This window comes from Salvelinus alpinus, chromosome 25, assembly GCF_045679555.1.
Source record: "Salvelinus alpinus chromosome 25, SLU_Salpinus.1, whole genome shotgun sequence".
In the NCBI taxonomy this organism is placed as follows: domain Eukaryota; kingdom Metazoa; phylum Chordata; class Actinopteri; order Salmoniformes; family Salmonidae; genus Salvelinus; species Salvelinus alpinus.
In genome coordinates, this window is record NC_092110.1 from 13892890 (window position 1) to 13919876 (window position 26987).

General features: G+C 45.0%; 1 protein-coding gene across 8 annotated transcripts in view; it reads left to right on the forward strand.

The window, feature by feature from the left end:
• Positions 1 to 26987, forward strand: part of LOC139553402 (homeobox protein Meis2-like) — a 100447-nt gene that overhangs the window by 24985 nt on the left and 48475 nt on the right. For 7 of the 8 annotated variants that reach the window (XM_071365689.1, XM_071365688.1, XM_071365683.1 and 4 more), the window contains exon 8: positions 14144 to 14289. In XM_071365689.1, coding sequence (XP_071221790.1) covers positions 14144 to 14289 — 146 coding nt within the window. The remainder of the gene's footprint in view (positions 1 to 14143; positions 14290 to 26987) is intronic. The other variant, XM_071365685.1, reaches the window with a different exon arrangement.

Sequence of the window (26987 nt, forward strand, 5' to 3'; positions counted from 1 at the left end):
AAGGAGGTATTAGGAGTATTAGTCAGCAAGGATAATTTCTTATTTACATGCCCCAAGCAGTGAGCAAGCAGCACTCTGAAGGAAGAGAGGGGATAAATGCGCAACAAAACAAATCAACATGCCAAACAAGATGCAACCGTCTTGGCTGGCTTCAGGGCTCAGGGTGAGAAAACCTTCATTATGCATTTACCATAATTCATTTAGAAGGTTATCAATTTCAGAATACAGGGGAGATGTTTGGAAGGGGGTGAGGAAAAATATCATATCAAAAGAGAGAGATAAAAAAAGAAACAAGCTATAAAAGGAGAGGGAGGTCTGCGCCTGTATTTTTAAGTGCTGTTCCAATTACACACTTTTCCATGTTCTGAGGCGGAACATGCATGTTAAATGCTGCCATATTTTTCCTTCTTTCCAGTGTCTTGCCCGACCCCCTTGAAATGCAGAAGCTTGATTTTGCTTTAATGAAAGCCGTTTGGTTTGGGAATTTACTTCTCTCTGCCATTTTGTTGTGATTGAGGCTACCCAGCGATGCTCTACTTTAAATATTGTCTTTCTCCTATTTTATGGTTGCTTTTTGTTAGTCTTCTGCCCTGCCTAGTCAAGGGTGTGTGTGTGTGTGTGTGTGTGTGTGTGTGTGTGTGTGTGTGTGTGTGTGTGTGTGTGTGTGTGTGTGTGTGTGTGTGTGTGTGTGTGTGTGTGTGTGTGTGTGTGTGTGTGTGTGTGTGTGTGTGTGTGTGTGTGTGTGTGTGTGTGCACTATGACAGTTGCTGTGTAGTATTTGCATGTTTTTGTCTTTCTCCACTGGCAACGATGCTTTTGAGAAAAAAACGGAGCGTTTTTTAAAAGCATCTTTCCGTTCGCCATTAGGCAACGATGACTAAGGCCCCATTAGAACAATTGGAGGAAGCGAAGGAAGAAGGGAGGGTTTAAAAGAATGAGAGAAAGAAGGAAACATTGCTATCTTGCGATGGCCAGTCCTTTCTTTAAATTTTCTAAAAACAAAAACCCGCACCATGGAAAACACTTTGTTAAAAAAAAAGACAGAATACAAATTGAGAGAAGAAAATCACATTTCAAATATTTCCTAAGTGAGGAGGAAAAGCTGCATTGTTTGGAACGAATGCTTACTCCCTGGGATGCAGTCCTTAGACAACTGTCTGCAGTAGACATCTGTGAAGCCTGACCTTATGACCCCGGAAAGAATGCTCTTAAGGTGGGGGGAACTACCCCTGCCTTTACCCCTAAATGGCCCGAAGAACAGCCCATCCAGCACCACTGGAGAACAAACTCCACAACTATTAAAAACATACCAACACACAAAAACAAACGAGAAGTGTAACAACAACAAAAAAGAACAGAGATAGAGAGATGAAAATAAGACTGAAGGGGCCCAAGCATTGGCCAAGGAGGAGAGAAAGAGAGAGAGCAGAGCGTAGGACTTGGTCTGGATTCTGCCCCACAGGCCTCGCTGCCTGTTCCTCCTCTGGCCCCCCATGAGATCGTTTTCATCCTTTATAAGTCAAAAGGAAGCCCAGTTGAAAATGAAAGGTTACGCAAGCCAACCAGCATCGAGGCCCTTGGTACAAAGACAGAAAGAGAGAGCGAGAGAGAGAGAGAGGAGAGAAGCCCTCTGCTGCAAGGGTCCCGCTGCTATTCAAAGCACCTGCCATTGTGTGGGCGCCCATCCAGGGTCCATTGTTGGGAAGAAATTAGTCGTGCTCTCCTTGGCTCCATTTGGCTCCTGAGGCATGCGGCCCTCAGACCTCCTTGTTGTTTTCACCACCACAGATACGTGCTTGGATGGATGCGTGGCCCCGGCTACCATCACCACTGGCTGGGGGCTTTTGCCCTTTTCTCCTTCTCTCTTTTTCTGTGTCCCACATTCACTCTCTTCTTCACTTCTCTTTCTCACATCTCTCAGCATTTGGAAGTTCAATCCTAATTCACCCTTATCCAGCTTGGCCCGAGCTATTCCTATTTCTCCAGTTTTCTCTCTTTCTTTCTCCCTCCCACACTCCTACTCTCTCTCTTTCTTTCTCTCCCTTCCTTTCTCTCTCTCAAGTGCTGTATATGCTTATTGTTTCAGGAGGGGAGCACCCTCATTACCCATGGTTACATTTTAAGGGCCTTTCTCTTTGATTTTGGCCTCCTGGGGTGTGAGCGCTGGGATGGTGATGAGCTGTGGGCTGCCCGTGCTCCAAGGCCTCCCCAGCCGGTGTCTCAGTGAGTGGGCTTGGGGGTACTGTCGGGCAGGTACTGCACCGCGGCTGCTCCTGCTACAGAAACACTCAGTGTTGCTACCACTGGTGGAGGGGGTGGATGCGAGTGGAAAATTGAAAAGTCAATAATGAAGCCCTGAAAAACAGAAGAGTAGAAACAAAGGGAGACGGCATCCAGCCTTCAGAAAGCTGAGAGGCATGGAGCACAGTTAATTAATAGCATCAGAGGAGAATTGTTCTTTGGGGGGTTCTCCACAGAGCTGGAACTCTAAGGCTGCATATTAACTTGCAGGGCATCGCGATTACAAACTCAAAGAGGAGTAAGGCGCATCCCGGCGATAGCTGGCTTTTTTGGGAGGTTATGTTGTTTTGTTGGCAATGGGAAATGTTGTATTATAATGTTCTGAAAATGTGTCAGAGCACCAGCAACAACAGAACTGAATTATGGTTGGTTGGACATTGTCACCTGCCACCCCCAGTTCACAACAGATTTTAGACAGCTTGTTTCAGCCACCTAATTAGAAATAAAAAAATGTGCCAGGAATGCGATGGAATACTCATTTGGGCAGGTCAATGAAACAGAGTGGCAGGACTGGGTTATAATGATATGACCTGTTGAAATTACCTTCAGGATCAGGGACAGTCAATAGAAGGCCCGTCAGAACCTCTCTGCCACTCCCGTTAAGGAAGGGAAATAGTCTCTCTAAATGCATTAAGCACTGCGTACATCATCCAATTATATTTTCCCTCTCCGTTCATTAATCCCTCCACTATTTCACATTTTGCCTAAGCACTATGCTGTCTGAATGGGGACACTGAGAGCATTCTGGGTACACTGATGTGGGTCTCAATGAGGACTCTTTATTAACCTGTCTGGGAACGCCAACAGCCAATGAAATTGCAGGGCGCCAAATTCAAGTATTAGACACCATTTTAAAGATAAACTTCTCGTTAATCCAACCACAGTGTCCGATTTCAAAAAGGCTTTTCGGCGAAAGCACAGCATATCATTATGTTAGGTCAGCAACTAGTCACAGAAAGCATACAGCCATTTTCCAACCAAAGAGAGGAGTCACAAAAAGCAGAAATAGAGATAAAATTAATCACTAACCTTTGATATTCTTCATCAGATGACACTCCCGGGACAACATGTTACACAATACATGTATGTTTTGTTCGATCAAGTTCATATTTATATCCAAAAACCTCATTTGGCTTTGCCTCCAAAACATCCCGTGAATTTGCACAGAGCCACATCAATTTACAGAAATACTCATAATAAACTTTGATAAAAGATACAAGAATTATGCACAGAATTATAGATATACTACTCCTTAATGCAACCGCTTTGTCAGATTTAAAAAAAGCTTTACGGAAAAAGCAAACCATGCAATAATCTGAGTACGGCGCTCAGAGACCAAAACAAGCCAAACATATACCCGCCATGTTGCGGAATCAACAGAAGTCAGAAATAGCATTATCAATTTTCACTTACCTTTGATGATCTTCATCAGAATGCACTCCCAGGAATCCCAGTTCCACAATAAATGTTTGTTTAGTTCAATAAAGTCCATCATTTATGTCCAAATTCCTCCTTGTTGTTCGCGCCTTGAGTTCACAAATCCAAATTCATGACGCGCGATCACTAGGTCCAGACGAAAAGTCAAAAAGTTCCGTTACAGTCCGTAGAAACATGTCAAACGATGTATAGAATCAATCTTTAGGATGTTTTTAATAAAAATCTTCAATACTGTTCCAACCGGAGAATTCCTTTGTCTTTGAATTGCAATGGAACGCAGGTCGCTCTCACGTGAACGCGCGTGGTCAGCTCATGCCACTCTGGCAGACCTCTGACTCATTCAGCTCCCATTCCCCCCTCCTTTACAGTAGAAGCATCAAACAAGGTTCAAAAGACTGTTGACATCTAGTGGAAGCCTTAGGAAGTGCAATATGACCCCATAGACACTGTATATTCGATAGGCGATGAGTTGAAAAACTACAAACCTCAGATTTCCCACTTCCTGGTTGGATTTTTCTCAGGTTTTCGCCTGCCATATGAGTTCTGTTATACTCACTGTTATACTCAGAGTGTTTTCTATCCAAATCACTAATAATATGCATATATTAGCAACTGGGCCTGAGTAGCAGGTAGTTTACTCTGGGCACGCTTTTCATCCAAATGTGAAAATGCTGCCCCCTATCCCAAAGAAGTTAGGGTTCCCACAAGGCAGGTACAGTATATAGGGTCAGGTTATTTTGGCTACACTGCTGTTAGTGTGTGAACATTGTGAGGACATCGGTCGTCCTCTTGGGCTTTGTTCCATGGAAACCCCAAGGCCTGTACAACTCCTCACCTCCATAGAACCAGAACATGAAGACTCCTATGTTCTCGTATACTCACTCACTCACTCACAGCTGTATGGAAAATCGGAGGATGAAAAGAATGGAAGAGTAGCTTTCTGAAAGACATGCTCCTCTTCTGTGTACTGTTATGCCATGTAAGAGAAGGAATACGAGTGATACAGTGTGAAAAGCATGAGGGAATGTACCACACAACTACCTGGTATGTGCACATATGCTTGTGTGTAGTGGTGGAGACATAATATACCGGTGCTTATTGTATGCTCATCTGTGTGTATGTGTTGGTACAGTATGTGTGTGTGTGTGTGTGTGTGTGTGTGTGTGTGTGTGTGTGTGTGTGTGTGTGTGTGTGTGTGTGTGTGTGTGTGTGTGTGTGTGTGTGTGTGTGTGTGTGTGTGTGTGTGTGTGTGTGTGTGTGTGTGTGTGTGTGTGTGTGTTAGTAGCATACAAAAGGCCCTGCACAGAAGAAAGTCAGCAAGAGGGGAGACAAAAGCAGCGATCATCTAACAGAGCTCCTCACAGGCCTGACTCATTTATGAGGGCAAACTGTACTGCCGAAAGAGAGAGAGAGAGAGAGGGCAAAAGAGAGAGACAGATTGAGGGAGGGAGAGTCAGGTGGAGGAGGGAGGAACCGGAGGAAGTTTTCATTGACTCTCCTGAGCAGGACAAGCCGAGGCCCAGGGGGGGATTCCTCTCAGTTTGAACTTTATCAGGGGCTACGCTTAATCAATACGCTATTGGAAAAAGAATTAATTACTAAAGCAGAATAAAACAGCTGCATTTTAAAGCGAGGATTCATCAATTCAGTAATCTCTTGGTTACAGCTCAGGTGCCAGGAGGATCATTCCGACTCCATGTAATGAGGAACTGTGGGAGTTGGAGTTTCCCTCAATCCTCCCTCCTCCAATCCCCCAACTCCACTCTTCCTATCCCTCCACCTCTGTCCAACTGGGGAGGAATTCACAATCACCTTCCTCTTCAGCTGTTTGTCATCCACCTAACTAGCTTGCTAGCTACCCTTCCTCTCCCACTATATCCTTTTCGCCCATCCTCCATCCATCCTATGCAAAGCTCTATCTCTCCCCTCCACCCCTTCCACTTCACCCCTCTCCCCTCCAAGCCACATTCCCACCAAATTCCTGTCTTCCCAGGGATGGGAGATGGGGTTATTAAAGTGGAAATCTCCGGTGTGAAAGCGGGCGGGAAAGGACCATTCCTGTACCACGGCTGCCTGGGACACCCCTGCTGTTGGGTTTTAAGGAGGGTGTGTTTGGGGGCAGTGCGCTTTGGGGGGCGAAGAGGGAACAACCTTGGCGTCAAGGTATCCACGCCAGGGTTGTAAACTCCCCCCTATCCCATCACCCTTCCACCCAGTATCTCGGCCCTGTAAACGGCTGCCCCTGCCTCTCCCATAATGGGGGGATTTCATGGCGGGTTGAGAAGGGGTTATGGGTGATGAATTGGGTTTTTAGTGAGCTTATTAGGAAGCCAAACAGAGTTTAGACTGGCAGAGCAGGGCAGCAGCACAGTAATCAGTTCTGCTCGCTTTGTTCCATGCCTCCAGGACATTTGTGGTGGGAAAAAAATGCCATGGCAGTCGGCTGATGAGAGGGCTGCAGAGTAGAGGCTACAATCTGATGGTTGACTTGTTGATTTATAAATCTTTTAACTCATTTTCGCACCCATACCCCACTCTTTACCCCACCACCACCAATCTCTGTAAGCCCAGCTCTTTGATGCCATTGTCCGTGGGGTGTGGCAGGCCATGCAAGCCAGTAATAACTCCAAGGTGTCCTGCACTCCCAACACAAACTAGCTGCATTTGCTTGTTTGAGTCTGAGGTGTAATTGGGGGTAGAGAATCACTAGTAATGTTGCTCTCATCATCCTCCTGCTGCCTCTAACACGGTGATTGATCTGCAGTGCTGTATCACAAACGGCACACTGCCAAAATAGGGAACCCCTCATTCCACTGAATTTCTTTCCTGCTGTTTTTTTGTAGAAGACTTTGATATGGTTCTACTAGGGATTAATAAAGCCATATAGCCCGTAGCTAGCAAAACAATCCATCCACGTGATGAGCTGCTTCTCTCTCTCCACTCTCTCTCTCCCTTTCTTTGTTTTCTTTATATTTCTCTGCTCTATTCTCTCGGTTCACGGTCTTATTCAGAGCTGAAAGGAGCAGCAACACCCCCTATTTTGGGGGAGAAAATGGATCCAGTTTGCTTTGCTAATTTTCATCCTCTCCAATTAATTGAACATGACCCAGTTTTGCTTCCGGGGGGCACCCAGCCACCCATCCTTGGTGGGGCAAGACCTACCCTAGGAAGAGATGAAGTCCCTAGCTCAGAGGCTGAGGCACCATGGCCTGTTATTTAGTTTTCTGCTACAGTAATAAAGATATCAAAGCTGAACAGAGGCAGAGAGGACATATGTAATTTTAACCAACCAGGGAGAGAATAGCTTCGTCGTGCCAAGATCAGCTTTGGGAAGAAGAGGAGGACAGAGCAGAGCTGAGAAGGGGAGGGAAACGACTGGTAAGGCAGCAAGGCTTCTAAAGATCTGATCTTTAAAAGTCGAGGGATGCACCTAGATAACCTCTGGGAGCAATTACAGCAATCTGATTTGGGAAAAGCTGAGGAGGGAAGAGAGGAGAGTATTCACAACGTTGTTGTGCGAGCGGCGCAGTGTACAGTGCAGACAGAGAGAAGTTGAGGGGGAACAGAAAAGGGTGAAGTTGTCAGGGAGGCAGCGAGTGTGAAATCTTTGGTCTAGACCCAAGGCCCTTCATTAGGCACTGATCCCTGTCTCTGGAGCGATCTAGGGGCAGTCATGGGCATCAAGACACCCTTTTAGTCCCCCCCCCCAAAAAAAAGAGTAGAGGAGCGGTGGGGCGGGTGGTTTGGAGGGCCGCTCCCCGTCCCCTTTGCCATTCATGCAAATTGGATCCTGACATCTGCAACAGCCTGCCTCCTTCTTCTACACATCTTTATTCCATCTCCTTTCTTTTGATCGTTTTTTCTCTCTCTCCAAATCCTGTCATCCGACTGGATGACAGGAACTATAGAAACCTCCATGAGAGAGTAGCGTTACTCCTCCCAGGCCCAAGTTGTAGTCACAGGCTGAGACTACAGGATGTTATATGAGTACTCTTTATGTAGATTCAGTGATATCTTTGTGCAGATAATCACCTCTTATCACACCGAAGGAATCCAGCTAGGTTTCTGTAAAACATTCCCCCTTAAGGTACAAATAGGAGTCCTTGATCATCCTGCAGGAAACGTTTACACACAGCTGTACTTGTTGATGAAGTGGCCCTAAAGACTTGCTCGGCACAAAGGCAAGGTTTGTTGACTCCTAAAATCATCAGCACCAAGTGATTAACCAACTAATGAATAGTAGAGGCAGAGATCTTGGTCGGGGCTACTGGAAAAAATCAGAGTCGCAATCAGAGAGAGGGCCAGGAGCAAGAGCCATTGTTAGCCTCTCAAAGGCCCTATTTATGATGTAATGAGAGACCCTGCTACCTGTAACAACACCTAATTACACTGGTAATTAACCCCAGCCCAGAGCCTTTGATAATATGCATAGCCCGGTTCACCCAAACATCAGGCATATTGGCAGATGATTATTGCCTGAAACCAGAGGCCCCAGCGGCACTAGGAAGTAGAGTGCACTCTCCTTTGTGGCACCAGGAGAGAAGCTGTAGGAGAGTGGTAGTGGGGGGAAAAGAAGGAAGGGTGCCTAGTTTTGCTTATAGCCCCTATTTTGAGTAAAAAGTAAAAGAGCCTCACTGGCTCTAAAATGTTTGTCCCCCCAACTCCTTCTTTACCCCCTCTCCCTCCCTTCCCCTCCTTCCTCTTATCCTTCCCCTTCCCCTTCCCCTGCCCCTCCACTCCATCCCTTTCCCCGCATTCTGAAGTACAGAGAGATGTGCACTGTGGGCCAGAGTAAGAGCTGGGCCTGTGAGAGGAGAATTAAAGAGAGAGAGAGAGAGAGAGGCCCAGTATCTGTGGAGAGGTGATAGTTATCTGCAGCATTCCTGGAATGACCGAGAGGTATCTGCCTGATGGCAGGGTTAGGGGGCTAGGAGAGCGGAGAGGGAGGCAAAGGTGCAGGAGTTGAGCAACCCAACAGCCTTGCCTTGCCTGCTCTTTTGCCTGTTTTCCAGCCTGCCAGTCTGTCTTCCCACATTCAGGGAAAAGACATCTAATTAAAGCTCATATTCCACTTCATTTAAGGGAACACTTCATTATGTGTTTTTCTGCAGAGACAACTGCACATTACTCCTCATGCACAAGGACCCACTCAGTCAGTCATAACTCTCAGATCACAGACCAGATGCAGTGTTATTCCTCTAAGTGTGTATACAGGCGACACGCTGGGGGAGAGCAGATCCCATGTCACTCTGGCTGCAATGGTTCCTCTGGCCTGGTGTTCACCAGTGGTAAAATGGTAAAAGGCAGGGAGGCGACACCTGACTTTGGCGTTCGAAAGGGAGGAGGGCGGTAGAGAGAGGAGGGAGAGTGTAATTGCTGCGACAGGTTTTAGGGCTGTTAATGACTCCTGGAATGGCGCTCCCAATTTGTCACCGTGCTTGGTGTTTACTAAGTTGTTGTTTTATGGTCCAGTGCTTGTTTAAGCAGAGATCAGGGAATAATCACCCTAAAACATCACTGGCCTTAGTGGCCAACAAACGAAAACAATTCCAAGTAAGACATCTCATCTATAGTATGGATCTGAGTGAGAGGGGTGTATAGGGCTTTTTTAAGTATATATAAAAACGTTTTACATAGGAGCAGGAGGATAGAAGCGTCGAAACAAAAAACGTTTTGTTTAAGGGATTTGGCATATTGCTAACATTTTGGAGTATGTTTTTTTTTATCTGAGGCGTTAGCATATTGATAGCATGCGGTTGGGACTAGAGAACCTGTAATCCCATGGGCAGGCACAGAGCGACAGAGGGCCAGCTATACCCCTGCCTGCTGGAGTGTGAACAGAGGTGCTGCTTGTGTGTGTGTCTGTCTGTGTGTGTGTGTGTGTGTGTGTGTGTGTGTGTGTGTGTGTGTGTGTGTGTGTGTGTGTGTGTGTGTGTGTGTGTGTGTGTGTGTGTGTGTGTGTGTGTGTGTGTGTGTGTGTGTGTGTGTGCACGTGCGTGTGTGCGTCAGGAACATGTGGTCCCAGTGCTGTAGAGGGCCCTGCGTAAATCCTGAGTAAATAAAAGGGGGAAAGGCTGGACAAAAGAGGAGCCCCCACTGCTTCCCTTATTCGCAGCCATTTGGGGGACTGAATGTGCTAAACGTCGCTTATGCCGGCTGAAAAGTTGAGGAGAAAAAGAAGGGGAAAGGAAGGCATTAAATCCCGCCTTCTATTCTCTCCTTTCTCTCTGGCCCAGCCTGTGAGGGTGGAGGGGGTGTGGGGAGGGGCTGGAGGTCCAGGCATTGTAGAGACCCAAGGTAAAGGAGGCATAGAGGGCCCCTGTTGTTCCCCCTGTGTCCCTCTATTTCCAATGGCCCGAGCACTGTGCCCTGGGGCACCCCCCAAAAAGCTGCCCATCTCGGCCCAGCCTGTTCACCAAGGAAGCCCCTGTCTCTACCATAAGTCCCCCACATCCACTTCGCCCTCTCCTCTCTCCCTCCCCGGTGTGGCCGAGTCGGGGTGAGCATGCCTGAGTAGCGTTGCTCTGCAGGGGGGGCGGAGGGGTCCGTTGTAATTAGTCACTTTAACCACAGCCTCCATAAGCCACTGCCTCCACACTCATGCTCCATTACCCTGAAACAAACACCGGAGCCCAACAGCATAAATCCTCTGGTCAGGCTCTCAAAGCATACACTCTGCCAATCTAGCCATTATCAGGAGCAATCTGCATGAGTATAAATAATAGCGTTGTGCTGAGGACAAATAAGTGTGCGCTATTTTAGAAGCCCACAATGTGTGGTTTTGAATGGGGTTTCTGAGTTATTACTCAGTCATGTATAGTGTGGGTGGACTGGAGTGGTAGGGTAGGACATTCTTGTAGTATTGATAGGGCCACAACCTGTGTAACTAGTGGTTTCATAGTGTTCTCAGCCCTGGCCCCTAGTGGCTCCCTGAAGTGCTTAATGCCCTCTAGCCATGAAGAGTGTTCTATGGTGTCATTGTAGCCTTCAGCAGATTGCAGGACATGGTGTAGTGTACGACACCCATTATACTGCGTACACCTGCTATCAGAGACCCAGACCCTGAATAACATTTTCTTATTTTCCTGAATAAGATTTTCTTATTCATACTAACAATTCATGAAATGAATGAATGAATGAAATTGTATTTTCGTTTCAAATCGCCGGTTGGCAACCCATCCCATAATAATTGACACATAAACAATAATTCACTGTGATAATTCAATGATAATTCTTTTTCCAGTGTTCTCTGCAGTGCGCATCGCATAAAGAGTGAGAAAATGTAAGATACAAATCAATACATAATAGTAAATATGTGTGGTGGTAGTAATATATTTATATTTACAGTCCTTTCCCAGCTCGTTAATGATCTCAGCCCTGAGAGATATCTGAATGCATTTTTAACACCCGCCTATTGCTGATGAGAGACTTGATCTGACCGTAATGTTTTCTGTGCCTGCATGGTTGTTTCTGTGTTTGGTTTGATTACTCGCGTGCGCTCGCTCTTCATCGCATCCGGACATTCCTTGCAGCCTTCTCTCTCTCTCTCTAGCCGTGCACATACTTCCATTGTGAGCACTTTAAGTCATGAGAGAGAGAGAGAGAGAGAGAGAGAGAAGGGGAGAGAGAGAGGGGGAGAGAGAGAGAGAGAGGGGGAGAGAGAGAGAGAGAGAGAGAGAGAGAGAGAGAGAGAGAGAGAGAGAGAGAGAGAGAGAGAGAGAGAGAGAGAGAGAGAGAGAGAGAGAGAGAGAGAGAGGATGTCTTTTCCCGTCTCCAAGGGTGCTGCTTTTCCAAAAGTGCCTGGGGCTACACTCCAGCACCTCACCTCCCCCAGGCCCTCTGCCCACCTCCTAATAGCCATCCCCCATCTGTGTCACACGGGCAGATGAATTTTTTTCTCCACATTTTTTTTTTTGCAGAGTGCACATCCACACAGGTTAAAATGCCAGAGTTGCCAGGGAACAGTCAGAAGCCATTAGCGTTTGGGACAATTTGCCCTGCAGCACTCCTTCTCTGGCTCATAAGAAAGGAGTGGGGGAGGATGTAAATCACCAGCTCTCCTTTAGATGTAATGAGGTTGTGTAAGTTGTGCCCTTCTCTTCTTCTTTCTTTCTTTCTTTCTCTCTGCTTCCTCACTCCTCTCATCCAGAATCATAATTTCTTTGATTATTTCCACCTCTTTGGGCCAGCCTTCACATTCTCTCTGGTTACTGTGTGCGTTGTCTGTGTACACATTGTGCAGATGTACTATATATTTACATGGTTTTCTATGTGTGTCATAAAGAGCAGCTCATGTGTAAGACTCCATGATTGTGTGCATTAGGCATACGTACAGTATGTATGCGCATGTGAAAGAGAGAGAGGATTTGAAAGCCTGGGAGTCTGATTTCACCCTTGCTGGCCGGGGCAGGAGGGAGTGAGCAGGCAGGGTAATGAAGTGACAGGTCAGTCTGTAAATACGCATGGGTCGCCCCAGCCAGGGGGAGGCTATCGCATTGCAGTGAAAATGGAAACGTCAATAAAATGAATCTGCCAGCCTTTTGGCCACTGTGACTATAGGATGAGCCGGATGACTCCCAGTAGGAGATTAACTTGGAAACTAGCTCTGAAAAAACAACAAAAACTAGAAATACAAAAACACAACTTAAAGTGCAACATTATTTAACCCAAAAGGCAGCATTGTGAAGTGTAGAGGACTGTAGGGTCCACTCTGGTTGCTGGTTTTGTTATTGAAGTGGAAAGCAACACTGGAGGAGTTAGACTAGTCCCTGCAGACAGACAGACAGACAGACAGACAGACAGACAGACAGACAGACAGACAGACAGACAGACAGACAGACAGACAGACAGACAGACAGACAGACAGACAGACAGACAGACAGACAGACAGACAGACAGACAGACAGACAGGGAAAATTAGAGAGAGAGAGAAGGAGGGGAAGACAGACCTTTATGCTGCATGTCCTTGTATTCTTCATCTATTTTGCATTTGACTATGCCGCCAGTCGGATCCGTTTTCTTTCCTGTCTTTTTAGTGTTATTAGTTCAAATATTTATGCAAAATTAGGGCTTGTATAGGTGCCCCTGATTGATGCCTCCCCAAAAACAGGAGGACATGCAAGTCTGAATTTTGAGAATGCCGGGGTCCTTCTCAGCCTTAGTGAAGGAGTTTTTCAGATACATAATTTAGATGCCCTCAAGGAAGGCTTTCAAGGCATTTGTGCCCGAGGGCAAGAAAAAATAACTATGACTGTTAAAAGTAAATCATTTTTGCTAATGCACAATTAATGGCCAGAGAAGAGGAGACAGAAAAGGCGAGGGCACAAAGATGGAAATTTGGGTTTAAAGGAGAAAGACTGCCTTGATATGCACTTGTTTTCCTCCCGAAATCAAACACTATTGGACATTAATGCAGGGAGGGCTCCCGAGAGGCGCAGCGGTCTAGGGCACTGCATCTCAGTGCTAGAGGCATCACTACAGACCCTGGTTCGATCCCGGGCTGTATCCCAACTGGCCATGATCGGGATTCCCATAGGGCGGCACACAATTGGCCCAGCGTCGTCCGGGTTAAGGGAGGGTTTGGCCGAGGTAGGCCGTCATTGTAAAATAAGAATTTGTTCTTAACTGACTTGACTAGTTAAATACAAAAAAGGGAGCGAGAGCCGCCCTTCTACTGGCCTGCCATGCTAATCTGCTGGAGGAAGGGGGAGGTTCAACTCTTGTCCATTATGTGCATCAAACTGCAACAATGAACAAACCCAATACACACCCCACTTTAATTCACAAGCTACTCAATTGGGTGCCCCCGAATGTTCAACTTCTGTGGGTTTGTTTGCGTGTGTGTGTGTGTGTGTGTTCATAAGGCTCCCTTCTCAGTCCATCCAGACCCTTTGGATCAGAAAAAAAGCATGACATTATGTCAAGCCTGTGGATTTAATTGACTTAATGTACTGCAGCCCCAATCTTGAAACCTCCTTGTCGTTTTTTCCCCTTCTTTCCCTCGCTCTCTCCCTTTTTCTCCTCCTATTGAACAATCTGGAGTGGAATCAGGAGCCTAGTGTTTCTGCTTCCAACCAAAACACAGTCATTAACCCCCATCCATTCCTCTCCACTGTTCTGGGTGTAAGAACTCACCTCTAGTTCTCTGTCTACAGCAAACCCCTCTCCCTTTGTGCCTAAATCCCACTACTTCTATGCAGGCATTAGTGAAGGCTACTACTGTGTAGGCTATGGCATAGTCCTCCATCTAACTCAGATAACCCACTGGGTTAGCTTTAGCGTCTTATATATTAGGTTTAGCTTCTAGGGTTCTACCTAACCCTTTGTGTGGTTAATGCCAAGGCTTCCTATTGGTCCATCTTCTGTCCTAGGCTGCTATTTAACCCGGTGTCTTGTTTCTGCCTAGGAGATGGTTTAGAGAACAGCGTGGCGTCTCCTGGCACAGGTGATGATGATGACCCAGACAAGGAGAAGAAGAGGCAGAAGAAGCGCGGCATCTTCCCCAAGGTGGCCACCAACATCATGAGGGCGTGGCTGTTCCAGCATCTCACGGTGAGTACCCACATAGTGGAGTAGCCTGTGCAACCTGGGCCCGGAACTAGGGCTGTGGCAGTTATGAAATTCTGTCAGCCGGTGATTATCAAGCAAATAACTGTCGGTATCACGGTAATTGACCGTTAATTAACATAAACAAATTTAGCATCTCCTTGGCTTCCACGCATAGCCTACAAGCCACTGATGCAGAACTTTGGAACATCTACATTTGAAAAATTCTAATACATCTATTTAAAATAGCCTACACCATCACAATAAATCCATTATTTATTTAAGACAGGTCTAAAGAAACATGATATAAAGAAAATGTAGTATATTTCGGAAGAACAGAATAGCATACTCTGATCTGTCTATGCCAAATGACTGTGGGTTACACTAGTTCACTTAGCAGACAAGATTTTCTTAAAATTCCGTGGCATTATTTGATATTATTTTATAGTATAAAGAATACAATTGAACATTGTTGAATAAAATAGAAAGGATGTTTTCTCCAAACGATTTCTGAGGGAGTACGCATATGGCTATTCAAAGAAACACGTCCTCCTATATGCTTAATTTATAGTTATTTATGCAACTTTAGTTGTGATACAAACATTGGGTTATATGTTTTTATTTTTAATACATTCCAAGGCTGCATGATGCGACTCTAATGATGATTTGAAAAAAGTTGCATGAAAGGCAGGAGCTTTGCTTTATGTCTTGCTCAGCCTGCACACACTTCATCAGTCTCTCATTCACAATTTGACAAGCACTTGATAATGTCTCGAATTTCCCGACGGCAGTGATGCCCCCTAAAAAAATCCATGCCTTTTACGGCCATTGGCCGCTGTGCCCTTGGGCTGTACATAATAATTATAATTCCCTTCTCCTGGCTGTGTGTTCCGAAGCACCTCTCACTCACATGGCTCTCTCAGATATCTCAATTCTTATTAGCCAATATCCGTCACGTGATCGGGTTCTTCTCACACACGTCTATCTCAGCTCTGAAGTAGGCTATAAGTGAAGACAGACACATCGGGGATGCACCTGCGCACGTCCTTGTTATTGATTTCCGAGGCGCATATTGAAGATGTTGGAAGAACTGTCCTCAATTACTTTTCGTCAGCCAACAAGATGAGTAGGCCTAACGAACAGCAAAAACACTAGCTTATGCCAATCTACTATCCCCCATAGTACAAACGTTGACCTATTCTATTAGTCAACTTGTCCTTCTGTGCGAGAAATAAATATTCCAAACATAGTCTGGGACAGTTGTGGGATGCGATAGATCCCAAATTAATACAACCGCTCGCCTCCCTTTTTTTTTTTGTAAAGCAATGAGGCTGATGCAACAGATCAGAACGTTTAGCTTAAAATGTTGATAAACTATTAGGTTATTTGTTTACATTATAAGCGCAGAAATGCACACACAGCAGTAGGCTATAAGCGCGAGTATTCCAAAATACAATCAATTAGCGGGAAAACATTCTCAAAATGTATCACATATGCAATTATGCATGTAATGCTTTATTATAAAGGTGCATTTTTATAGTGAAAATGATCTTCCCCAAACTTGACACTCACGCGACGCCTATGTATGCCAGTTAGGATCTACACCGGTTGTAAAGCGGATTAATGTGTTTAATTTTAAGAAGTTATTTGGCCACTTTAGTTGTGATACAAGCCTTATCAAAACATTTACATATTTACATTTAAGTCATTTAGCAGACGCTCTTATCCAGAGCGACTTACAAATTGGTGCATTCACCTTATGATATCCAGTGGAACAACCACTTTACAATAGTGCATCTAACTCTTTTAAGGGGGGGGGGGGGGTTAGAAGGATTACTTTATCCTATCCTAGGTATTCCTTAAAGAGGTGGGGTTTCAGGTGTCTCCGGAAGGTGGTGATTGACTCCGCTGACCTGGCGTCGTGAGGGAGTTTGTTCCACCATTGGGGTGCCAGAGCAGCGAACAGTTTTGACTGGGCTGAGCGGGAACTGTACTTCCTCAGAGGTAGGGAGGCGAGCAGGCCAGAGGTGGATGAACGCAGTGCCCTTGTTTGGGTGTAGGGCCTGATCAGAGCCTGAAGGTACGGAGGTGCCGTTCCCCTCACAGCTCCGTAGGCAAGCACCATGGTCTTGTAACGGATGCGAGCTTCAACTGGAAGCCAGTGGAGAGAGCGGAGGAGCGGGGTGACGTGAGAGAACTTGGGAAAGTTGAACACCAGACGGGCTGCGGCGTTCTGGATGAGTTGTAGGGGTTTAATGGCACAGGCAGGGAGCCCAGCCAACAGCGAGTTGCAGTAATCCAGACGGGAGATGACAAGTGCCTGGATTAGGACCTGCGCCGCTTCCTGCGTGAGGCAGGGTCGTACTCTGCGAATGTTGTAGAGCATGAACCTACAGGAACGGGTCACCGCCTTGATGTTAGTTGAGAACGACAGGGTGTTGTCCAGGATCACGCCAAGGTTCTTAGCACTCTGGGAGGAGGACACAATGGAGTTGTCAAAAACATATAGGCCAATGGGCTGGGCTACACGAGGTGTGGGACTATGATTTGAAAAAGTCGCAAAAAAAGGCATGCGCTGTTTCTTGCCTTAATGCACACAAGCCGGGCATCATTCACAAATGGTAATATATCATTCACAAGTGATAGGCTAATATTGTCACCCATCAGAGTATTCTTGATTTAATTTTGTCTTTACATGTACTAAATAATATATGTGTGAAATTGGTTTTGATTTAGAATGGATCATTATCATGCACCTGACTCAGAACAGGGTCAGTGGGAAACAATACATGTCATCTATGCACTTAAATAGCGAATGGAGGACGCTTTTCCCTTGGTTTATTTTCTTGCCAGCCAGGTAGTAAAGCGAAGCAATGTGCTTTATATTAGGAAAGTTGATAAATAAACATTGTAGCCTATAGAAAGCTGATGGGATCCTCCTCTTTTTATTAGAGGCCCTCAAAACTCTGTTTTCTCATGCAATTGCATAGCCTACAGAATTGTTGCGCAACATAAGCTCATGGGCTCTCTTGAAGTGTTTGATCTGATTTTGAATCACATTTGCATTGATGTCAGAGTGATTAGAGGGACAATAGAGTGCTGAGTACCAGGCAGTTGCAAGTTTGGTAGGCTACTAATGACCATCAGCAGCATCAGAGCTTGTAGAAGGCTAATTAACGTGACTAAATGGTCACATGGAATTTGCCTGCGGTCATGACTCGTGACTGCCGGTGTGGCGGTAATACGGTCACCCGTAACAGCCGTAGCTGGAACAATACCAGTATCGCGATACTCGTTAGTATTTTGTCAAGGAAGCATTTAACTCCTTTAGGAAAACAGCCCTAATGTTGGAAACAAACATCCTGTTGTCATCCAGAGTCACATGTATTTATTTTCCAAGCTGTAGCACACAATATTTTACATACAGCAGGTTTTTAAAGGTTTTAAAGCTTCTTGTTTTTATTTTTGCCATGGAAAAAAATGTGATATTGTCACAGCCCTAGTGCACACACATCACAGGAGGTTTGATGCACTTTAATTGGGTAGGACAGGCTCGTGGTAATGTCTGGAGCAGAATGAGTGGAATGGTATCAAATACATCACACACGTGATTCCTATGTGTTTGATGCCATTCCATTAAGTCCGTTCCAGCCATTATTATGAGCCGTGCTCCCGTCAGCAAGCTCCTGGGACACACATATACACAAGTGTACACACATGTACACGTACAGGTACACATACGCACACATACACACCTGTCACTGACTTGTCATGCTCGCCTGTCACTCACCTGTCACTGGTCCAGAGTGACCGGGTCAATTCAATCAGACAAAGCTAGTTTGCTCTGCTGAAGAGCCTCTGAGATGTGGAGGTAGTGCTGACGCCTAGCTAGTGTAACATCAGCAGCCCTGTCCACTGGTTTGGCACATACTGCACATCACATTGCCTTTCAATACAATACTGGCTCTGTGTTTATTCTACACTGACAGCTACACTGTTTTTTCACAGAAACATTTTGCACAAACATCATCCAAACCAGAAAATGTAGCCTACATCAGTCCTAGCTTTAACTGAAGAAAGACTGTCGTAACACAAGCAGTCATATTTAGCTAACTCTTTGCTGACATACACCACAATATGAATGAGCTAATAGCAATTACTATTTACAATTCATCACATCACGGGTGATCTCTCCATTGATCTAAATAATTGAGTAAAACACTTAATAATTATCTAAACTAATACGACATTTGTGCGCGCCACCATGTTTGTTTTTTCGCGTCAACCAAAGATAAGAAGAGGAGACAAGATGAGTTTGGTCTGTTTGCAGTATGCATGTTGAAGGGGGTGTGTCGTCTACGATCATTCATTTCCCTTCATTCACTTACGGAAGTTTACTCGAAAGATGAGTGAACCATTCCTTCACCTCATTATAACATCTTTGGTCTGACAGACGTTTATGTGACACCCAGAATGCATTGTATAATGTCAACATGGCGCCACACATAGCTGGCAAACAGCATAGCGCATCATAATCAGTACAACCTTCAAAAAAGTATTTTATACACATAGGTGTCCATTACAATCTATGCAATAATCGGAATGCATTATTTGTCACCATTATTTGAAAACATGTGAATAAAACTGTAACTACATTATGCTCCATACATAGATACATCATATATACATACATACATACATACATACATACATACATACATACATACATACATACATACATACATACTGTATGCTACTGTACAGTAGAAATGACAACACAATATACAGAAAATAAGGCACTTACTTTGATAGGAATGCACACATGTCCAAAGTTATTATTTGTTATAAAAACAAACAATGAAGGCAATGCGAGCACCAGCCAGAAAAAGTTTGTTCAAGATTGCACAGATGTCTACATACTTGATCTGGGGAAACACTGGTGAAGTGCTTGGGCTCTCCTCGAAGAGATAAGTTTGTCCGGCTCAGTAAAGCCTCAAACGTAAATTGTCCGCAACAGTGAAATGGGCTACTTCTATGTGAATTAATGAGGAGGCGGAACACACCTCAATTCAAACTGTTAGAAAATAAAACTTGTTCGAAAATAATTAGAAAATGACAAGTTGAAACAGCCTATAGATAATTAACAGGCAGCACGTGTTGACTGTCCTGTTGAGTAACAATCACATTTTGGAACAGTGAGTGTATTCTGACATCATGTGCATAAAACAACTCATGCTGGGAGCGACCGGTAGAGATATTTGGAACTCACACGTGGAAAGGTTAATATGCGTGCTATGTCAGTGCCATTTTTACTATTGGCTTTTACATTAAAAGGAAACCTTTGAGATGTTTTTCTAGCACTTACTGTATGTCTTAAGTATAAACAGTACCTGTCTGTTGTTATATTTCCTCTCTTCTGTCCGTTGTTTGAGGTTGAGAGGTTGCATCTTAAGCTGGCTTCTCGCCAAAACACAGAGGAGCTTGTTTGTTTGCCTCACTCTCTCTCTCTTTGCCGAACACTTAAATCAGACAACATCTGACAACGGCTCATTCACTTCAGTCGGCAAAGAGTGACGCTACGCCTTGGATGAAATATTCAGAGGACACATTCATTCTGTGGATAGTTTTAGAAATTAATATCTGTGTGTGTGTGTGGGTGTGCTTGTGTTTATTATTAGCGAGGGTCCCGGTCAAGCCACTGTAGAGTCAGGAGTCACTGAACAGTGTTTGTGTGCAGTGAGGTGATGCAGCAAGCCAGGCAGCATGGTCCAAGAGAAGGTAGTGTGTGTGTGCGGTGGGGGGGGGTCACATAGTGGGGGTTGGGAAGGTTGGGGTTGGGGTTGTCATGTCCCACCACCCTCTCTGATGTCAGAACATTATCAGAACGGCGGTCTGTATTGATTTTTAACAGGGAGGTCTGATTTCAGGCAGAGAGGTGGACGGGACACACAAGCTGGTGTCTGCTGACCACGTGGCTTAGTTAGGATGGACAGAGTGATAGGATGAAGGAGGGGTGTATGAATGGAGAAGAAGAATGAGGGAGGAAGGTAGTGAGCCAGGGCAGGTCAGAACCCCAGGATGATCCTGATCCTTTCATTTAAGAGGGTCAGGTGCCCCCCACTCCCCGTGCCTGCGTTGCCCAAAGCCTCTGCCCCCCTGATTACCTAACCAAAGCCCAAATAATGAGTGGCTAGCAAATACGGCCTAATTGAAAGGGCTGTAAATCCATTACATATTGGTCAGGGATAATCAGGAGTGCTTTAATCACTTTTATCTATTCATGAGCAGTGGAGCTGCAGCAGCACAGCCCTTAGCCTTGCAGCACCACCACACAGCACAGAGCTTATTATTCTCATCATTATCAAAATCACTTCACAGCTGTTCATGGCTAGGCTACATATCCTTGGCTGGAGATTTCTCCCCAACCCGCAGAATAGAATGGGCTTCGTTTGGAAGCTGACAATGTGAGGGAGAGAATGTGAAAAAAATAACAGATTTTCCCCCTCTTCTTTTGCCTGCCATGAGCTTGAAGTTAGATGGTTGTTCTGTGTGTGAAGGAGGGAAAAAGGGGAAGATAGTGAGGGTTGAACATTTCGGGAGGCCACCTACCAGGGTGGTTAGACACACACACACACACACGTCTCCTGGTTAATTTGGTGCGCTCATACTACAGTACGTGACCAAAAGTATTTGGACACCTGCTCGTCAAACATTTTATTCCAAAATCATGGGCATTAATATGGACTTGGTCTCCACTTTGCTGCTATAACTGCCTCCACTCTTCTGGGAAGGCTTTCCACTAGATGTTGGATCATTGCTGCGGAGACTTGCTTCCATTCAGTCACAAGAGCATTAGTGAAGTCGGGCACTGATATTGTGCGATTAGGCCTGGCTCGCAGTCGGCGTTCTAATTCATCACAAAGGTATGCGATGGGGTTGATGTCAGGGCTCTGTGCAGGCCAGTCAGGTTCTTCCACACCGATCTCGAAAAACCATTTATGACCTTGCTTTGTGCAGAGGGGCATTGTCATGCTGAAACAGAAAACTGTTGCCACAAAGTTGGAAGAACAGAATCGTCTAGAACGTTATTGTATGCAGTAGCGTTAAGATTTCTTTCACAAACTTAGGGGGCTTGCCCGAACCATGAAAAACAGCCCCAGACCATTATTCCTTCTCCACCAAACTTTACAGTTGGTGCTATTTATTCGGGCAGTTAGCATTCTCCTGGCATCCCCCAAACCCAGATGTGTCCGTCGGACTGCCAGATGGTGAAGTGTGATTCATCACTCCAGAGAACGCATTTCCACTGGTCCAGAGTCCAATAGTGGCAAGTTTTACACCACTCCAGACGACGTTTGGCATTGCACATGGTGATCTCAGCCATGGAAACCCATTTCATGAAGCTCCCAACAAACAGTTCTTGTGCTGACGTTGCTTCCAGAAGCAGTTTGGAACTCGGTAGTGAGTGTTGCAATCGAGGACAGACAATTTTTATGCGTTACGCGATTCAGCACTCGGCAGTCCCGTTCTGTGAGCTTGTATGGCCTACCGCTTCGCAGCTGAGACGATGTTGCTATTAGACGTTTCCACTTCACAAAAACAGCACTTACCGTTGACCGGGGCAACTCTAGCAGGGCAGAAATTTGACTAACTGACTTGTTGGAAAGGTGACATCCTATGACAGTGCCATGTTGAAAGTCACTGAGCTCTTCAGTAACTTTCCATTCTACTGCCAATGTTTGTCTATGGAGATTGCATGTCTGTGTGCTCGATATTATACACCTGCCAGCAACGGATGTGGCTGAAATGGCCGAATCCACTAATTTGAAGGGGTGTCCACATACTTTTGGCAATGTAGTGTAATTAGACATTTCTCGCTTTATTGAGGGATCATTAGGCTTCTTCCCTGGCGACTTGAGGAATGCCCGTTTGAAGGCCTCTCACAGTTCCAATGCTCCCCTGCTCCAAAAAAGCAGAGAAAGAAGCAAAGAAAGCTTTGCAGCCTCTCCACCAATTTCCTTTAGAATTGTTTTAAAATTGCATTGAAAGAGTGGAAAGGGGAGACCCAAGAGATTGGATCCAGGGGCAGTTGTTCTAATTCAGAGAAGTAAAGCTTTCAAAATCCCTTTTTTTCCCACTCTCCTTTATTACCTCTCCTGCTTTGAGATGTTTTCTCAAATCTTGATTTGTCTGTTGTGAGACGCCCAGGCCAGACTTGTACAAGCAATAATCCCTCCCTTTTAACCTAACTTCATTTTTTTTTCGTCAAAAAAGAAGAATTATCCCCCTTTACTTTACTCTATCCCCCCAACCCATCAACACACACACACACACACACACACACACACACACACACACACACACACACACACACACACACACACACACACACACACACACACACACACACACACACACACACACACACACACACATACACACCCATTCGCCTTTTCTTTTAATTTGTTAGGCAAATGTACTTTCCATTTCAGGATGCGTTTGTGCAGGGGCGAATTCTTGGGGACTTTGGCCCCTGAATGGCCTATTGCAGCATTCTTCCATTGACACATTCATTAACTGAGGCAGAGAGTGAAAGGTAGCGGGGCTTGTATTTTCTCCAGCATGCTAGCTTCTCCACCATGAGAGCGACCACAGGGGTCTCCCTACATATGTTCTCTACATCCAGCCATTGTCACCTATTCTGAAAGAGCTCAAAAGGACGGGACCCCCTTCACACCGCGAAAAACAACACAGGCCAACAGTAACAATTGTTGGCTTTCGGATTCAGAATAACAAAATCCCCCCCCCCCCCCTCCTCGCCCCCCTCCTGGGTTCCCCCTGACCTCACACTCTCATGGGAGAAATCGCAGGGCGGCTTTCTTCATCACAATCAGATATGGAAAATAGGCCTGCTTCAATTGCCACTTGCCCCTCAGTCCTTCAGCGGCCTTCAGTCAGCCTTCAGTCAGCCCAGGGAGAATGAAACACAGCATTTTGTGTGTGGCAGCCGAGATCTGATATCTTCTATACGTAATGAATACGCCGGCAATTATTTGTTCGAGTTATTGTGATAAGCCCAGCCTCTTTCATGTATGTATTCATATAGCAGCAGAAAGCATGCGAGCTGGCATCTTTTATGCCCTGTGTGGAATTGGCAAACTGCTGAGATCAGCTGGCGTAAGCTAGCACTAGAGGACCAGAGACAGTCTCTCCCTCTACCCTCCCTCCCTTTCTCTCCCTTCGTCTTTCTGAGTTTCTGGATGTCTTCCAGTCACATTAAGGGAAGTGAAATACCAGACTGTTGGTATAAGCTTTTCAATACTACAGGGAGATTATGTTATCAGAAAGGTAAACTTCACTGTTAGGGGTAAAATGTTCGACTGCGCTTCAAAAGCAGGGAGGCAGAAAGGGAAGGAGGGAGGGAGGGATGGAGAAACAGGAAGATAGGATAGATGTAAGGAGCGGAGGAGAGGGAAAGAGAGAGGTGGGCTCTAGGGAGAAAAGGGAAGACATAGGCAGGGTGAGATAGACAGAGAGTGAGGTTGTCAACACTGCTAGCTGGGGCGATTCCATAGCAGTAAAAGGGGCTGCCCCTTCATTTGGCAAAGTTCTCCTAATTAGCCTTTTGGCGCCCTCAGCCTTCCGCTTTTGTAGCAACCTGCTAGCCCTCTGTTAGCCCCCAATAGAACCTGCTAAGGCAAGGGTCGACCAGGCAATGAAAACAGGAAGCACTCAGATACAAAGATACCACTCCCGGCCTGGCCTTGTCTTTTGACTAACCTAAATCCTCAAACACCTATAAAAATAAATAGGGGACCTCAGGAGCAGACCTAGTGGGGCTAGTGTGTGTGTGTGTGTGTGTGTGTGTGTGTGTGTGTGTGTGTGTGTGTGTGTGTGTGTGTGTGTGTGTGTGTGTGTGTGTGTGTGTGTGTGTGTGTGTGTGTGTGTGTGTGTGTGTGTGTGTGTGTGTGTGTGTGTGTGCACTCACCCATAAGTGTAATGCAGTCTATGAAGGAAGGGGTTGCACTCTCAGGCAGGCATCAAGCATCTCAGGTTTTGTGCTGGGCCATGCACCGTTTTGGCCGGGGTGTTTGGGGAAATGCTGTTAAGCTGCTAAGCCAAGTGTATTGCAACCCTGGGCTGTCTGAAAGGGAAGTGATATATCCCAGGGTCAGTTTGGGGGTCGTACATTGAGCCGAACACTTTCACGTGGGTTCATTTGAATTGTGTTTCGTATAGAGCCCTGTTGCATATTCACTGGAATCTTAGATATGACTCGTATCTTTCACTGTCAAAAAGCGTGACTGAATGTTGTGAAACTTTGTGTCATTGAGAAGAATGAGTTATTTATATCATGGGTATTTTTATCTCCTACAATCATGAGTGTATGAAGACATCTGTAAGTCAGATGCAGCAGGGTAGGAATGCCATGAGTGTCGTGTCATTGTGACATGGTGACTGCCATGATCCAGGGCAAAATTGGTTACACAAACATAACTAACAATGGTAACATAGGCAACAACAGCGTAAGTAGAGAGATGGCACCTATAGTATCAACCCTGTCAATATAGGAGTTAACATGAGTGATGACATGATGAGTAGATGAGCAGTATTGATGTGATGAGTAGATGAGTAGTGATGTCGTGATGAGTAGATGATTAGTCATAACGTGATGAGTAGTGATAATGTGATGAGTAGATAATGAGTAGATAATGAGTAGATGAGTAGTGATAACGTGATGAGTAGATGAGTAGTAATGATGTGATGACGTGATGACGTGATGACGTGATGAGTCAATGAATAGTGATGATGTGATGAGTAGATGAGTAGTAATGACGTGATGAGTAGATGAGTAGTAATGACGTGATGAGTAGATGAGTAGTGATGACGTGATGACGTGATGACGTTATAAGTAGATGAGTATTAATGACATGATGAGTAGTAATGACGTGATGAGTAGATGAGTAGTGATGACGTGATGAGTATTAATGCCATGATGAGTAGATGAGTAGTGATACCGTGATGAGTAGTGATGACGTGATGAGTAGTGATAACGTGATGAGTAGATGAGTAGTGATAACGTGATGAGTAGTGATAATGTGATGAGTAGATGAGTAGATGAGTAGTGATAACGTGATGAGTAGTGATGACGTGATGAGCAGTGATAATGTGATGAGTAGATGAGTAGATGAGTAGTGATAACGTGATGAGTAGTGATGACGTGATGAGCAGATGAGTAGTAATGACGTGATGAGTAGATGAGTAATGATAACATGATGAGTAGATGATTAGTGATAACGTGATGAGTAGATGATTAGTGATAACATGATGAGTAAATGATTAATGATAATGTGATGAGTAGATGAGTAGTGATGATGTGATGAGTGGATAATGAGTAGATGAGTAGTGATAACGTGATGAGTAGATGATGAGTAGATGAGCAGTGATAACGTGATAAGTAGATGATGAGTAGATAAGTAGTGATAACGTGATGAGTAGATGAGTAGTGATAACGTGATGAGTAGATGATGAGTAGATGAGCAGTGATAACATGATAAGTAGATGATGAGTAGATGAATAGTGATAACGTGATGAGTAGATGATGAGTAGATGAGCAGTGATAATGTGATAAGTAGATGATGAGTAGATGAGTAGTGATAACGTGATGAGTAGTGATAACGTGATAAGTAGATGATGAGTAGATGAGTAGTGATAATGTTATGAGTAGTGATGATGTGATGAGTAGTGATGATGTGATGAGTAGATGAATAGTGATAACGTGATGAGTAGATGATGAGTAGATGATGAGTAGATGAGTAGTGATAATGTTATGAGTAGTGATGATGTGATGAGTAGTGATGATGTGATGAGTAGATGAATAGTGATAACGTGATGAGTAGATGATGAGTAGATGATGAGTAGATGAGTAGTGATAACGTGATAAGTAGATGATGAGTAGATGAGTAGTGATAATGTGATGAGTAGTGATGATGTGATGAGTAGATGAATAGTGATAACGTGATGAGTAGATGATGAGTAGATGAGTAGTGATAACGTGATAAGTAGATGATGAGTAGATGAGTAGTGATAATGTGATGAGTAGTGATGATGTGATGAGTAGATGAATAGTGATAACGTGATGAGTAGATGAGTAGTGATGAGTAGATGAGTAGTGATAATGTGATGAGTAGTGATGATGTGATGAGTAGATGAGTAGTGATGACGTGATGAGTAGTGATGTGATGATTAGTGATAACGTGATGAGTAGATAAGTAGTGCATCTCATCAGCACCACAAGCATCCCTAGCAAATGAACACAGAATAATCTCCCCCTCAACCTAGCATTAGTCTCCATGGCGACCGGGTGTCATCTCCAGGTCGAGCCCCGATGGGAGTGGCTCTGTGAACCAGCCCTTTAGAGTGAGAGAGAGACATAAAAGAGCCTGGCTAGCTAGGTCATTCTGGAGTCATGGGCTTGGAAGTGTTGGCCAAGCTTGGTAACCGGTATTTGTCCCAAACGATAAACAAGTGCGCTAGTCTGCCTTCGAAAAAGAGAGGGCCAGCCGGTTGTGTTTGAGCTGACTAAACATCTCTCTCTGTAGTGTCCCCTGTCTGTATGTCTGTTTTTCTGTTTGAGTCCTTCTAATCCATGTGTATTGTTAGGGCCACCACTAGAGCCATTTCACTGGTATATCCCACATCTG